This window comes from Hyperolius riggenbachi, chromosome 3 (assembly GCF_040937935.1).
Source record: "Hyperolius riggenbachi isolate aHypRig1 chromosome 3, aHypRig1.pri, whole genome shotgun sequence".
In the NCBI taxonomy this organism is placed as follows: Eukaryota; Metazoa; Chordata; class Amphibia; order Anura; family Hyperoliidae; genus Hyperolius; species Hyperolius riggenbachi.
The window spans coordinates 174907861-174925332 of NC_090648.1; the positions used below are offsets into that span (position 1 = coordinate 174907861).

At 43.3% G+C, this 17472-nt stretch overlaps 1 protein-coding gene across 1 annotated transcript in view; it reads left to right on the plus strand.

The window, feature by feature from the left end:
- The window catches only part of LOC137563182 (ras GTPase-activating-like protein IQGAP1), a 180306-nt gene that overhangs the window by 46540 nt on the left and 116294 nt on the right, over positions 1-17472 (plus strand). Inside the window, 1 exon segment of the mRNA XM_068275319.1 lies at positions 1138-1237. Coding sequence (XP_068131420.1) covers positions 1138-1237 — 100 coding nt within the window.

Here is a 17472-nt window from a genome sequence, read left to right on the forward strand (position 1 = left end):
GGGCCGGCTCCGTACTATACGGAACGGACACGTGTGAACGTCCGCATAGACTTTGCATTGCTATGCGGAACGTACGTTCCGTTTGTACAGTATACGGTCCGTATCAGATCAGGAAAATCCGGATAGGGAACGCTAATGTGAACCGGGCCTTATATATTTTTTTTTTCTATAAATGTTTTTGGATTGTGGGATGAATCATCCCAGTTTCCATTAATTCTTGTGGGGAAATTTGCTTTGATATAAGAGTGCTTTGGATCACAAGCATGATTCCGGAACAAATTATGCTTGCAAACGAAGTTTCCACTGTATATCAAAAGAACTGTGGATGAGGAAAAGTCTATTAAAGTTCTTTCTCACTCTGCCGGACAAGCTATTTGCCAGCAGTGCAGTATTAATTGAATTATGCAATGAATAAGTTGCACAATTTTAACAATCTTGCAATTTGTAATGGAAAGAAATATAGGTGTGTTACACACATAGTCGTTATCTTTTGGCTTCAATTTGTCTTTTGACTTTTGGTTAGCTATAAAGGCCTGTACACACGCTAGACTTCAGTCGGCTGAGGTATCCGATGACAACAGCCTCTGCCAATATAATCTGGCATGTGTACAGCAGCCCCTGACCCCCTCCTGGTCAGCGACCCACTAGGTGGATCAGTTTGGCAGAGCAACAGCCAATAGCTTTGTCCCCCCCCCCCCCTTCTCCCCGCCCGCTGCGTGATGTCACATCTTTTCCACTCCATTGCCTCTCCACCCCCTACACTGCAACGAAAGCCTGCAGGCTAAATATGCATCTGTACAGCCTCAGCCCAGCGATTGGGGCCAAGGGGGACAACATTTATATAACGTGTGTATGGGCCTTGAGATTCAGTGCCATAGAAAAGAAAGATAACTAATCTATTAGCAATGACCTAATTGACAGCTAATTGCCGATGATGGCTAATTGGAAACACTTCACAAGCAATCTGTAATGCATGAATCATTTTGAACACCACCTTTTATTGTTAAACTTGGGAGTATCTTTATGTTCCTAGATGCAAACAATGATAGAAAGAATGTGGTTCCTATGTGTGACATTGCCCTGTTTTCCTTTTCTTCCAATTTCCTAACATTAGCCCCTAATGTCTTCTTTCTGCAGCTGTGTTGGACGATGAAAGGCTTACAGCAGAGGAGATGGATGAGAGGAGACGTCAGAATGTGGCCTATGAATACCTCTGTCATTTGGAGGAGGCAAAGAGGTAAAGTTGAACAATATGTTAAACTCTCTAGAGCTCAATTAATAGGAAAATTATGTTCTGTAGCCATAGTAACAAATCAAATGTATAATCAGTTTAGTTTATCTGTAGTGTGTTTAATTGCCTTGTCAATGGTTGCTATGGGCTATTTCACACTCCTGCTGTTAGCCATCATTTAAAAGCTTGTTGTTTAACCAGTAAATTAACTTTCACTCTGAATTGTTGATCTCTGCAGCTCATGAAATTCTTGTTCTTGTTTATGCATTGCGTAATTTTCGAAAATAACATGGCAGTTTTTTTTGCCTGCATAGCATGCCATTAAATATTGGTATTGGAGTCACATGGCTGTCCCGTAAATCAAGCTCATGAATAGTGAATTATTCAGTATTGCTTTTGTTTTCAACAGTGGCTGTGCTGTTTATCAGGCGTTTGTTTCCAATGTAATTATCCTTCATTCTGGCTTGTCACATTACCCTATAGGAGCAAGTGTGCAATGTTTAAGGTCTGCATTCTACTGCGTCTAGTCTGGACTTGCTGTAAGAATATTGACCTGTATGTGACCCTTCACACAAACATTCAAAATTATTACAGTTTCTTTTTTGTCTCTTGTGTGTGAAGCCTACAGAGCAGATGTTGTGTAAAAAGAACATAAGAGAAAGGCTTGCCATTGTTGTATTGGCCTGTTGAAGTCAAGATATCAGCTGATGTCTGTGACCACATGACCTGCTCTTGCTGACAGTCAGACTAGGACTCCTCGGAGGCTTCTGAGAAAGATATGCGCCAGCCTTTGTTTTTACAAAAACACAATTCATTACAGTATTTGTACTAACTGTGCTCCATAGCCATTTGTTCACCTTAAAGGAAATGCTTGTGCACAAGGTTGTTGTTAGTTTTCAAAGACAGTGAAATACCTTGGCCTGAAAATGCCTCCATATGTAAACAAAAAGCCCACAAACAAATGGTGTCCTAGTCCTGTACAGGCACCCAGCAGCAGAGCTTGTTTGCATAAGCATAAGCACCTTGATTAAGGTTAACAAATACTGTTCAGGAGACTTCCTCTAACACAGACTTGCTGAGTGTGTGATTTCAGACTCCTTTGTCTGTGCCCCGCCCTATCGTAGTGCGAAGAGCATCATAAGTCCAGCAAAGATCCACCCACCCCACATAGCCCATTTTTGGCATTTCTACTTCCAGTTTCTTTAAAAAGAATACAAGGGTGGGCCAGACTGGTGAAAGAGGCGTGTGTTATGGGCACAGCGTGATTTATTCTTCCATACCGCTCTGATAAACAGGTAGACGAGGAGAGCTGACCAAACTTAGGGAGAGAGAGAGTTGACCAATCCAACCAGCCAGTCGCCTATATACTGTTATATACTGGGTACCACATACAGTACAGCATTAGTATCTGCTCATACATGGCACCAGCATATGATGATTTTTTTTTTTTTAGTGTGTGTTGGAAGAGGGATAGTCTTATACGGCGCGTATATCCCAAACTCTATATTTTAACTGGAAAATTTGGGAGGTCGCCTTATACACCGGAATATACGGTACTAATCAATGTGCGTTAATCTTAAATTACCGTATATACTCGCAAGCAAGCCGACCCGCATGTAAGCCGACCCCCCAACTTTCACCTGAAAAAACAGGGAAAAAATGATTGACCCCCATATAAGCCGGGGGTAGGAAATGCTGGCCGCCTTATTCCCCTAGTGTGTCCCAGTATAGCTAGTATAGTGCCCAGTATAGCTAGTATAGTGCTCAGTATAGCTAATATAGTGCCCCAGTTTAGCTAGTATAGTGCTCAGTATAGCTAGTATAGTGCCCAGTATAGCTAGTATAGTGCCCAGTATAGCTAGTATAGTGCCCAGTATAGCTAGTATAGTGCCCAGTATAGCTAGTATAGTGCCCAGTATAGCTAGTATAGTGCCCAGTATAGCTAGTATAGTGCCCAGTATAGCTAGTATAGTGCCCAGTATCGCTAATATAGTGCCCAGTATCGCTAGTATAGTGCTCAGTATAGCCAGTATAGTGCCCCAGTATAGCTAGTATAGTGCCCCAGTATAGCTAGTATAGTGCCCCAGTTTAGCTAGTATAGTGCCCCAGTTTAGCTAGTATAGTGCCCCAGTTTAGCTAGTATAGTGCTCAGTATAGCTAGTATAGTGCTCAGTATAGCTAGTATAGTGCTCAGTATAGCCAGTATAGTGCTTAGTATAGCCAGTATAGTGCCCCATTATAGCTAGTATAGTGCTCAGTATAGCCAGTATAGTGCCCCATTATAGCTAGCATAGTGCCCCAGTATAGCTAGCATAGTGCCCCAGTATGGGTAGGTGGGTGGGTAGGTGCTGCCCCTCCCCGCTCCCCCCGCGGCCGCCGCTACTATTACCTTAAGCGGCGCCGCTTCCTCTATCCCCGTCCTGCTCCGATAACTAACTCATTCACAGCAGCGCGCCCCTCGCTGCTGTGATGGAGGAAACCATAGAGAGCGGTTCCCATAGTAACGGCATCGCCGCTACAGGAAGCCGCTCTCTATGGTTTCCTCCATCATCACAGCAGCGAGGGGCGTGCTGCTGTGAATGAGTTAGTTATCGGAGCAGGACGGGGATAAAGGAAGCGGCGCCGCTTAAGGTAATAGTAGCGGCGGCCGCGGGGGGAGCGGGGAGGGGCAGCACCTACCCACCCACCTACCCATGACTCGCAAACAAGCCGACCCCCCCCCAACTTTTGGGCCACTTTTGGGGGTTGAAAAATTCGGCTTGCTTGCGAGTATATACGGGACTCTGGCCAGAGAGCTACTGTAAACTCACAGCCTCTCATCTGTCTCATTTACCAGCCTTTTTTGACCAGAATAGTCCTTATAGGTTGAAGGTTTTTTTTTCTTCTTCTTCTTCTCAACTGTCACTTTCTCTCTAAACGCCAGAGATATTGATGGGTGAGTAAATCCTTGGTCGTTTCAGAGATGCTAGCACCAGCATTTTCTTGCATGGACAATCATCCCTCATTCAAAGTCACCTAAATCTTTTGTCTTCGCCATTTTGAAGTTGTCTGTGAGAACTGTCGTCCGAAGCTGAGCTTATATGGAACTTCTATGGGCAACTCAGCATTATGTCACTGTTGGACTGGTTTACTTTCAAATAAGGGGTGTCTATTTTTTGGGCTGTGTAGTTAGGCCAGTGACCAGAGCTGTGATAAGCAGCACATAAATAAAGGGAAAGGTGAGATCATGACATGGTGATTTGGGTGACAATATTTTAGATACTTGTGTTTTTTTTTTTTTTTTTTTTTTTTTTTTTATTGTTTGCTATGTTTATAGTTTTAAGGGGAGAGGGTTCATCTATGCAAAAGAAAAAAAAAGCCAAAACCTAAACTCTTTATATAGTTTACTATTTGTCCTACATCAATTTTGAAGAAGATTGATAGTAGACCTCTGGTCTGCAGCCCTTCAGCTGTGTAAGAGCTGAAATAGTTCTATACACTTTTTTTCAGTCATAGGTGTAACAGGTGTCACATCTAAAAATAGCTCTTGTTTGTTTCTTCTGTAGTTCCTTACATTGTAGTTTCTCTCGGCACTCATGCATGTCCTCGCAGTGTATAGTGCAGGTGCTGAGTGTGCAGAAGATTTACATGTTCTGTTCTGCCACAGACTGCTCGCAGGAGACCTGTTAAGAGGAAGTCTTTGTATTGTGATGTAGGGACAAAGTGATATTAACAGGATGTGACTCACCACCTACAGCTGCTGTTGGTCCCTGGTTTTTGCTATTTGTTGCCTGGAAACCAACCTGGAGGACACTGTGGTTTGCTGTGAAACATGGTTAATATTGGATGTTTGGTGTGCTGTCCATAGTGCAGTAGGTGGCTGGAATAGAGCACAAGCTGTGTTTGCAGCCAGAAATAAATTTTATTTGCAGAATGTGTAAGTGTGTATTTATAGATAGGGCAGTGTTTATATAGTGTTGTGCAGTGCTCTGTGTGAGCATATAGTGGCAGTTTGCAGGAGGCCTGCTTGCCTCATATCACAAAATATACATTAGTATGACTTTGGCTAATCCTAGTATACATTAAAGCAAAGATGGGGTTAGTGGATTGCTGTAATTTAAACAGCATTCAGCCTTGCTGCCTTGGCAATCCTGGCAATTATTTGGCTTTCATGATGTTTCTACATTTTGGACATACTGGCATAGAGATTCAGCGACCCTCCCTGTTCTGGAGATGTCCTACATAAGAATGGTCAATGAGATGCAATAATTTTGAGTTGATGCAGCCTTATGCGAATTTTATGTGCAAATTTATGCAGCATGAACTAATCAAATCCTGCTCATGTAAAATGTAATTGGTCCATTTTCAAGCTGCATACATTTATAATCCTGCATCAACTTGAAATTATTTGCATCTCATTGACCATCCGTAATCTTAGGCCTGGAACCCGCTAGGAGCGATTTTCTGAGCACTTTGTGATCTGAAAAGCTCTTGCTAATGTACTGCTATGGATGTGATCCCACTTGAGCAATGTGATTTTATAAAAATCCCCCATAGCATAGCATTAGCAAGAGCTTTTCAAATCACTAGTGCTTAGAAAAGGCTGCTAGTTGGTTTAAGCCCTTAGGTTGGCTTCCACACCAATGCAGAGGACTGCAGCTGTCATGGAATCGGTGTGGACCTACAGTTTAACCTCAATTGCAAACAAGCTCCAGGCTATAAAGGTTACATTATTCCCTGGAGAACCAAGTTTGTAAGAGAAAGCACAGCTGCCAAGGTGGTAAGGCTGCATTGTGCCTCACTGGATTACAGGAGGACGGTGATAAGATTGACATACAAAGGCTGTTGTAGTGAGATGGCAGTATAGGCAAGGTGGTGAAGTGTTCTGAATTGTGTGGGGTTTCTCCATTTCTAAAGGTGGCCCCACGCCATACAATTTGTTTTGAATATCTGTTCAATTTCAGAATTGCAATCAATTTTTCTGACTGATTGTAACATTTCAAAAATATGACCAATGTACCACACACCTATGTTCAATTTTTCCGCAATTATGATAAAAATGGTTGGAAACTCCTGAGAAAATTGCTAGGGTGTGTATATTAATAAATTGACAATCTAACACACACCATACAATCTTTAGTAGAAATTGAAGAGAAATATCTGGCATTCCGGATTGATTTAAATCGAAAAAAACTGGAAATCTGATCGGATTTTTCAGCCGAATGAAAAAAAGCTTTTGATTTTTTTTTCGAGAGATACGATCGTTTTTATCGAATTACTGTAAAATCGGATCATTTTATTGCATCGTGTGTGGCCACCTTTATTCTTATCTGGATTGTTCAGAAGAAGGAAGTGTGCTGAACGCAAGGGAGCAGCTATGAAGAGTTTCAGGTCAGAGGTATGCAAATATGAGATGCTGAAGGGGCCGGTGACCTCACTCGTATGGCTAAAAATAAACGCTATAAGCGGAAATATCATAACTGTTCTAACCTGTATTATTGTCTGTAACGCTAGAGGTGGATGTGAGACTTCTCTGCCGAACTGTGGTCATTTTCTCAGGCAAGCATTTTTTCCTTAAAGGGAAGGTCCAAGCAAAAAAAAAAAGGGTCTCACTTACCTGGGGCTTCTACCAGCCCCCCCATGCAGCCATCCTGTGCCCTCGTAGTCACTCACTGCTGCTCCAGTCCCCCGCTGGCAGCTTTCTGACCTCGGAGGTCAGGACCACATTGCATACATTTTTACGCATTCCAGCTAGTGCAGGAACAAAAATGTACGCGTTGCACCACTAACGCGTAAAAATGTATGTGTTAATGTTCCTGCACTAGCGGGAATGTGTAAACATGTATGCAATTCGGCCCTGACCTCCGAGGTCAGAAAGCTGCCAGCGGGGGACTGGAGCAGCAGTGAGTGACTACGAGGGCACAGGATGGCTGCATGGGGCTGGTAGAAGCCCCAGGTAAGTGAGACCTTCTTTTTTTTTTTTTTTTTTTTTTTGCTTGGACCTTCCCTTTAAAGAGGCACTGTAGTGACATATACTAGAATGTAATACACTATTCAGAATACCCATTTTTATATTCATTATCCTGGTTTCAGCATAACAAATACTTCCTATAGCTATATATTGGTATGTAGCCCTGCCCTCCTAGTGATGTCACAGCTTAGGTTGTTTAGCTATGCAGAATTTTTCTCCCAGAGCATTCTCGGGAATCAGGTGTTATTTCTACTGTCTTCGGAACAAAGTAAACAAACCTTTCTGGAGAGATAGACCTGACAGCACTAAAGATGTCGCCACCTGTGATAAATGTCAGAATGTAACTCGGGCGAGGAAAGATTTTACAATAGGCAAACACTAACTATATAATCTGTAAAGTAATCCTTGTGTAAAAAAAAAAATAAAAAAATAGCAATTTTAATCATTAAATTATTTTCTGTACAGATCCTCTTCAACATTAGCGATCTGTCAGTGCTGAAAGAGAACCCGAGGTGTGTTTAAAGAATGTTATCTGCATATAGAGGCTGGATCTGTCTATACCGCCCAGCCTCTGTTGCTATCCCAAACCCCACTAAGGTCCCCCTGCACTCTGCAATCCCCCATAAATCACAGCCATGCTGTGAGGCTGTGTTTACATCTGTAGTGTCAGTCTCAGCTGCTCCCCCGCCTCCTGCATAGCTCCGGTCCCTGCCCCCCGTCCCTTCCCTCCAATCAGCAGGGAGGGAAGGGATGCAGGCGGGGACTGGAGTTCTGCAGGAGGCGGGGAGAGCAGCAGACTGACACTATAGAGATAAACACAGCCAGCTCTGACAAGCTGTTTGTCAGCAGCGTGGCTGTCATTTATGAGGGATTGCAGAGTGCAGGGGGACCTTAGTGGGGTTTGGGATAGCAACAGAGGCTGGGCTGTATAGGCAGATCCAGCCTCTGTATGCAGATAATATTCTTCAACCCCACCTCGGGTTCTCTTTAAGCTTCTTCATTTTACGAGAGAGAGAGAGAGAGAGATATAGAAATACTGCTAGTCTATTTTAATCCTTGATGGTATTGGATATGATGGTCTAATTATTTTAAAGTGGAAATGTAGGCATGTAAAAAAAATCAATCTTCTAATGAGAAAAACTGGCAGAAATATAGATTTCACTTGTTTGTTACTAAAAATATAAACCCGTTTCTCAAAGGAATGAGTGTTTATTGTGAAATGAAACATTTTGTCAGAATGCTGCAACTATGTTACTGAAAGTATCTTATAAACTGGATGTGAGCACTAGACTCGTTCCTGAGATTCATCAATGTTTCTTTTCCAGGCAATAAGTAAGCTGCTTGCTAATTGCTAATTTATATACAATATTGCTGGAAAAGCAAGTAACTGTATGCGGAATATTGATACCTAAAGCACTAACTGGGCGTGTCTCTTCTCGTTGTTCTGCAAAAACCTGGCCAACCAATCATGGAGGAAACTCTTCAGTACTGTCTTAGGCTTTGTAAACGTCATATATCGCCAGCGCTATCTCAAGCGCTAAGCGATTTATTGAGGGCTTTTTTTTCAGCGCTTTTCCCTGCGCTTTGTGCATAAAAGCACTTTTTAAGCGCTTTTGCAGAGCGATTCGTTTTTGCACTTCCTGACGTTATGAAAGCGCTGGGGAAATCGCTATACAAAACCCTTTTTCAAGCGCTGTGCGATTTCCCTATACCTTCCATTGAGCCAAAATGCTCAGAAAATGGTACAGGCAGCGCTTTGGTGAGCGGATTGGAATCGAACCGGTCAGATGAGAACACTCTCAAAAGGAATCTCTGCACAATTGCTTTTAGGGCGATTTCTGAAATCGCCAGCGCTTTAAAAAATCTGCAAAATGCCTTAGGTGTGCACAAGCCCTTAAAGCTGATGCCTGCATTTTGATAATGTACATTGCTATAGGATTTGCTTGATCATGAAATAAGAAATGGAGTATTTAAAGAGGAACTCTAGCTTAAACAAACATACTGTCATTAAGTTACATAAGTTATGTTGATTAAATAAGAAACCAAGCCCCCCTCCACAGTAGCCAGATGTGCCCCAGGGATGATGCAGCTGTGTCTCAAGATGCCACTAGATGACGACATAGATATGAGACACAGCGATTGCCACACAGGAAGAATCTCTGATCGTAACAAGCAAGGTGTCACCGCTGACACGTTGCTTGCTCCACAAGCCTGGGGACACAGGTAGTGTTGAGCAGCGCACTCTGCGCACCATGTTGCAGGAGATGTGGGGGGCACGGACACAGCAGGGAGCCAACTGGCAAGAGCAGGATCACCAAAGCAAGAGCAGCCAGTACCAAAACCTGCTCCACCATCTATTCTGCTCCACTGACTCTCATATAAGTCGAGGGGGTAACTTTTCAGCACATTTTTTTGTGCTGTAAATTTAGAGTATACTCGAGTATATAAGGTATCTTGTATGCCAGGCAGATCCCAAGCAAGGGGTCATCAGTAATATTCTCACATTTCATTAACCTTCTTGCCGGTTATCCCGAGCTCAGCTCGGGGTAACCTGCGCAGAAGGATTTCTCCATTTTGTAATTTTTTTTTTTTCTATTTTACTGCACGCAGCTAGCACTTTGCTAGCTGCGTGCATATTCCGATCGCCGCCACCGATTCGCCGCTACCCGCCGCGCCGCCCCCTCCCTCCAGACCCCTTGCGCAGCCTGGCCAATCAGTGCCAGGCAGCGCTGAGGGGTGGATCGGGATTCCCTTTGACGTCCCGACGTCCATGACGTTGGTGACGTCATCCCGCCCCGTCGCCATAGCGACCGGGGAAGCCCAGCAGGAAATCCTGTTCTGAACGGGATTTCCTGCTTACTCTGATCGCCGAAGGCGATCGGAGTGGGTAGGGGGATGCTGCTTGTCAGTGGCTATCTCGCTACATGATTTAATTTTTTTTTTTTTTTTAAAAGTGCTGCGCTGCCCCCTTGCCATCAGAATTGGAACGGCAAGGGGGTTAACAAAGATATAAACCTATGGTTGGGTAACCTCTAGAGCTGCTGAGCCCTGCACTGATTTGATCTATATGCATGCTTTGATCAACACCCAATACTTAATATATTCTTTCACTGCTCCTAACTAAGGAACATTTACTTTTTTCATCTGTGCCCACATGACCATACTTTTGCTATTAGGCAGAACTAGGCAACTTAAGGGTGACTGTTTCTACCGAATGCTGCTGAAGAAGACTTCCCCAGGTCATGTGTGCACATTTATTGGGACAAAGATGAGGAGACCTGGCAGGCAGTGCGCACAGATTTTCAATACATTTCATTCTGAAATGTATTGAAAGTCTGTGTACAGTATGTGGCTGGTTCCCTCTATGATCAGATAAAGTTCTGAGAAGAATTATCTGATGGCCACATCCAGAGTGTATGACAACCTATGTTTACATACTGCTTTCTTTTTAGAATATAATAGACTACTAGAATCTTTATAGTCCATAGAGTTGCTGGATTGCTTCCAGTATAAATACTTCCCCTAAGATAAAAGTGCAATTTGGGCATATTTATTTTAGATAACCTAGCCACTTAGAGATTAGAATGAATTGCTGTTAAAATAGCTGGGACTGAAGTAGCTATGTACCAGTATGTATGTGTGCAATGCATTCTGGGAAAGTAAGGCATGAAGTGTATAAGGCTGCATTTCCACTTGTGCGGTGGAAATCGTCACGGGAAAAATTCGCATGCGGGTCTATGCGAATTCGCATGGATGACGATGTATGAGAATTTAACCATGGTGTGTTTGCTGGTGTGTTTTTCCATTGTTTCTTTGCGAATTCGCATACCCAAACCGCATCCGAATTTCCTATTAAATACATTGTTTGCAATTCGCATAGCAGTATGCGAATTCTGATGGCTCTGCCATGCAAATTTTTTCTGCAAAGGAATCCTGACAAGTGGAAACAGTCCCATTCACTTGTATTGCTATGCGAATTTGCATGCAAAAATGCATGCGAATTCGCGATAGTGGAAATGGTCCCTAAATGGTATTTACAAACATGACACTTTTGATGAATGAAACAATTGTTTGTTTTGACCAGCAGTGCAATCAGTCACACAGTTGGAAAGTATTCAGTTTTGCCCTCCATGATCTGCAATAATCATTTCAGCCAACAGAAGTTGTGTCCGTGCAGTGGGATTATCATTAGCCTTTGTATGTATACTTCCCTAGTGACAGTCATCACTATAATTCTCCAGGTGACTTCATGAAGGAAAACGATTGTATTTATAAAACTCAGTCATAATACATAAAATGAACTTTGACACGTATTTCTTTACAGTGAGATTACAGTGATAGGTCCTATTCTTTTTTATGAAGGGCCATTTGTAGGACTGTTCTACTAAGGCCACATTTCACTCTATGCAAATCCCCTCTGTTTCCCTGAATGAAAATTCAAAATTACAGCCTACTGATCTCAGGCTGCTTCTGAATTCATATGCAGGGAAAAAAATGAACTGCATGCAGCACAGGTGCCAAGTCCGTAGTGGAAACCAGGGCTGTGGAGTGGGTACAAAAATCATCCGATGCCAACTCAGACTCTGACTCCTCAGTTTATGAAACCACCGACTCCAACTCTCCAAAATGGCTCCGACTCCTCGACTCCGACTCCTTAGTATAATACTTACCAGGGCTGTGGATTTTGTACAAAAATCATCTGCCCCCGACTCCTCAGTTTATGAAACCTCCAACTTCAGGTACCCAAAATTGCTTGGACTCCTCGACTCAAACTCTGACTCCACAGCCCTGGTGCAAACTTGGCCTAAACCTTCCCCCCCCCCCATCATTGGCCAATCAAAATTGGATGTGTATACACCCTTAAGCCTGGTACACACTTTCAATTATGATTGGCCAATCACTGACCAATTTTACCACCTCCATGTAGTATGCGGGTCAACAGATATTGAATACTATGAGCAGGTTGTGTAGGTAAATCCTCATAATACATGGGGGTGATACAAATCTGTCAGTGATTGGCCAATCCTAATTGAAAGTGTGTACTGGGCTTTAGTTTGATCAGGTTTGTATTGTTGAAGAATATTATGCACTACTTGTCTGTGACAGGAAACAGGGAGTTAATTAATCCAAAGAGTTGCCACTCCATATGATTGCAGAACAGCAGATTCTGAAATGAAGATGGTATTATTAGTCATTCTGCTCAGGAGCACCACTGATATTAAGGCCTCAGACCATAAGCTGTGTATTAGGCAGGTACTTCTCCAAGCGTATTTTTAAATGCACACCATGGGCTTGATTCACAAAGCCATGCAAACTGTTTAGCACGGGTGTGCTGAACAGTTAGCACGTGAAGTGCCGTTCGCGGACTTTTGCGCGCGCAAAGTGCCACGATTCGCGCGATCTCGGCACTTTGCGCGCGCAAAAGTCCGCGTGAACGGCACTTCACTTTGTGAATAAAGCCCCATGGGTGTTCACTAGTTCACTAATAATGCATTTAAATACAAAAATACAGACAGACAGACGTGCAGAAAAGAAATATCCAAGTTTTTCTTCATGTAAATGGGAAAAGCATTCAATGAGGATGATCCCCCCCCGACTTGTGCGAGTGTTTCCACATTGCAGGAAAAATGAACATGGTTCGGACCAGGCCTAATATGGGCATGGCGCGGACCAGGCCTAATATGGGCATGGCGCGGACCAGGCCTAATATGGGCATGGCGCGGACCAGGCCTAATATGGGCATGGCGCGGACCAGGCCAAATATGCAAGTCTTCATACTTGCCTAATAAAACAAAATTGAGAAATGATAAACTTAAATTGAAGAAAAACTATTCAGTGTACCCTTTCTATATTCCAATTATCTCCAGGTAATTTAACACAAGAACTATAAATGTCTGTTCAGTTTAGCTGCTAATTTGACTTTTTCTGCAGGCATGAGTGGTGGGAACGTTGTCTCCATACTTCTGATAGAGTTCAGGACACTGTTGTGAATGTGAATATGTTTTCTAATAGAAATATTGTATTGAGAAATGATGGTAAAATGCAGCGAATGTCATCGGTGTCTGCCTGGAAATCCTGCCTTGCCAAGGTTTCCAGCATGTGCTCTGTGCGCAGGTGGTCAGCTTCTCACAGTCTCTGTGGATACAGAACACTGACTAATTATTTGCATTAGCCAGACACAGCTCAGTAATGATTCATATGCCAGTTGCTGTGATCACATCAGAGCTTCTCTGTCTCCAGCATCACACTGCCAGTCAGAAAACCATGTATCGGCTAGAATGATTGGTCTGAGGAGTATTCCTTGGGCTGGATCCACACTCATATATCAGTTTTTCTGTGTCAGGTTTTCTGCATGAGTTGTCTGACAGTTTTGCATTGCTGTCAATTGCTTTTCTGCATGTGAAAAAACATTGCATTGATAAACCTTAGTTCTCAGTTTTCTTGTGCAGAAAATGCACAGAAAAAATGAGTGGGAACAGAGCCTTCATGTCCTGACACACTGGAGAGCGTTTGGGGGGGAGGGGGGGGGAGTTTATTTAAAAAAAAAAACAACAACAAAGAAAACCCCTTCCATTGACCTGCATTAAAATCACGGCAAAATTGGCGCTATCATGATATCTTGAAAAATCTTTCCCTGATTTTAATGTAAGCAGTTTACAAAAACAAAACAATAAAACAAACCGCAAGAACCGGTGTGTCAGGACCCTCATTTTTGTTCCTGCACTAGCTGGAATGCGTAAAAATGTATGCAATGTGGCCCTGACCTCCGAGGTCAGAAAGCTGCCAGCGGGGGACTGGAGCAGCAGTGAGTGACTACGAGGGCACAGGATGGCTACATGGGGCTGGTAGAAGCCCCAGGTAAGTGACATTCCCTTTAAGCCTTCACGGATCATTGGCAACTCGTCTGCTGTTGCGAATACACTCGTGTTAGCGCTCAGACCTAGTGAGGTTCCTGTTGATGATAGATGTATATGCAGTGTTTGCGATATAAATCTATCTATAGTTAGTTATTATTACATTGTATTCTGATAACCTGTGTATGATTCTGGCTACTCTCTGACCTTGCTATTGCTACTGAACATCTGCCTGATATGAACTATCCTCTCGCCTGCCGATTTCGTACTATCTCTTCCTGCCTGTTATCAAACCTTGCATGTCTGACTACTCTACTCACCAGTGGGCCCTAGCCACTGGTGAGGTGCTCTAGCTATTGGAACCTACCAGCCCCTCTGGTGAGGTTCAGAATTACTTGCATAGCTCCAGTGACTGATAGTACCTTACCAGCTCCACTGGAAAGGTCTAGTTAAACTATTCAGTCATTTGTGCTGTTAGTACCTTACCAGCTCCTCTGGTAAGGTTTAACCAAACTTCTTTAATTCTTTCATTATTAGTACTTTGCCAGTTCCTCTGGTAAAGGTATTGTTATTTGTGTTGGTAGACCCTCCAGCCCCTCTGGAGAAGTGTATACTGTTGCACCAAACACCACACCTTACTCTCAGCTAGCTATACTAGTATTATTGGTGATACTGCAGATCACCACGTAATCAGGTATGGCGTCTGTATTATTGGTGATTCTGCAGATCACAAATAATCAGACGTCTGAGTTGCAGCACCTAATCGTTACAGCTCTGTACTGCGCACATGCAAGTGCAGAGAGAGGGCGCTCACGCCTGCACAGTACGGTGCTTCCAAAGCCTGGTCATGGACTGCTAACGGGGAGTGCGGGAGCCTCTATAGGACCCAGAGCCTTCCCTCTTCTTAGTCGAGTGTCTTTTATATTTTAATTTTCGCTTCAGACCCCCTTTAAATGTTAAGGAAAAAAAAGTGTATGGCATTTTACGTCAGTTTTAATTTTCTGTTCCATCTTGTTTAAATACTTAAACAATATTCACTTTCATTTCCACCCTGTACTATTTCATGTTTCTGATTAAAATAAAAAAATAAAAATAAAAACAGTACAGCAAATGAATGCTATAGATGGACTATATACAGTGTCCCCCCCCCTCCCCCAGGCTCTTTTAACCAGGTGCTCCACCCAGCTAGCTTTGGTGAGCACCCGGCTGTCATCGGCTCACCTCCTCTTAATCTGTAAGCAGAGTTGCTCACAGAAGCACCGGCCCTGCATTTTCTCATCTCGCCCTACCCAGCTATTTTTTCATGCCACCCAGCTACTATTTCATGCCACCCGCCTGGAAAAAATTTCTGGGGAGAACACTGTATATATTTACCTTTAAGACTGGATTTCAGAGAGGTAATTGATTATAGCAGAAGAAACAAAGCAGATTTTGTTGTTGGTGATGAATGTGTTGAGCAATGAAGTCTTGCCTAAGAGTGTTGGATTGCTGACTGATACTTGGAACAGAGTTTCTGTGTATTGTATAATGCAACTGGCATGTAGCATACAGTGTACATGTATCGGAGGACAGTGAGACATTTATGGCATCATGCCACATGAATAGTAAACTGGGATTGGCTAATGGAGTGACATGTCAAACATTTGATGACCTAAATAATCATGTGTGATCATTGTGATTTGTGTAGTGGCATCTCCATCTTCTGCGACCTGGTCTACTGGATCCAACTTAATGCAAGTGACCAGATTGTTGCCAGATGGATGTGGTTATTTGCTTTGTGCCTAGCATGGTGTACAGGAGGGACAACTGAAGCGAGAGGCTTAGGGAGGCTGCCATATTTTAGCAATACTAGTTGCTTGGCTGTCTTTCTGATCCTCTGCCTCTAATACTTTTAGCCATAGACCCCGAACAAGCATGCAGCAGATCAGGTGTTTCTGAAATAGGCTATCATTCATGAAAGTGCTGTCGGTATGGAGAATCCGTGCGGGAAAACACCGCTGGCAGTGTTTTAGACTTCTGGCTGCTGATTCATAAAAGGGTATCCAGGTGCGGTAGCAGTGCGGAGATTCCCCGAACTACGCTGGCGGTAGGCTTGTGGAGACACGGAAGCTGCCGAGTTGATACATTTCTCCGTGTTCCGCTCTGCTGCAGCTGCCTGGGAGGTCTGTGTGTCTCCATTCACTCACATTGTTATCGCCACATCAGAGGGAGCGGTACTTCCCGACCTCACACCGCTTGCGGTGATCTTTATGAATTAACATTTTGCTACATTTTTTACAATAATCACCACACAAGGCAGTGATTTATCGCTGTGCTCGGTAATGTCAGCTTTTGATGCGGAAGGAGCCTTTATGAATGCAGATTTTTCTACGTGTGCGGGAAAGTCAGCTGTTTTAAGCATTTCCGCATGTGGAAATGCTTTATGAATGATAGCCATTGTCCAATCTGACAAGATTAGCTGCATGCTTGTTTCATCCATCTAGCGTCTGTATGCAGCCGCCCTCAGCCAGGGCTCAGAATAAATGATCTGGCAGTCAGGACTTCTCATGTATGCATCAGATCGCCATACCCACATTACATTCTCACCAGAGGCGGACTCGACTGGCCTCCTCGTCTGAGAACAAATCTAGCGTGTTGCATCTGATCAGAGATCTGCTGTGTATCGTATCGACGTCTGATTGGCGAGAGATCTAGCATTAGCACACATTGCTCATTGTTTGCTTTATTGTTGGGGCAACAATCTTTGGCAGTTCCAATCACAGTGATGATTGAATCTGCCAGGGAATGTTTTACAGTGTATATTGCCCTGAGGAGCATGGTGATGCTGATCCAAGCAGCAGCCCCACACGTCAATGTAGCTGCTTCCGGTCACATGGACAGATTTGTTAGCTGATGAAGGGTAACATTTTGTCCCGATAGGACATTTTAGATTTGGAGTTGGATTGTAGTACAATAGAGATGATGGGATGCAAATAAATCTGAGTTGGTGCAGAATAATGCAGATTTTGTATTGAGCTTGAAAATAGACCAGGTGAACAAAGAAAAGCTTTACATACTGGTTCTGGACTGACACTGCACCTGCTGAGCTAGGCATTTGTTGCTCGAGATTCCATTGCGCTGGCCTGTTATAGGAAGCTGATGTGAACTGGGCCATTTCATTGCTACTAGAGAGGTGCGATTCTGCTGATTAACATACGCACAGAATTGCTGCATTTTCGGTATTTGATCTCAAGTTGAAATGAAAGGAAACACAAAAAAATTGGATACAAACATTATGCTGTGTATTTCTGCATTGCAATTTTTAGCTGCAGTCAATCACCTGGACATCTGACACCATAACAAAAAAGAAAAGAATGCATACAGGTAGTCCCCGATTACCAGATGAGACCTGCTGTAGGTTTGTTCTGAAGTTGAATTAACATGTAAGTTTGAACACT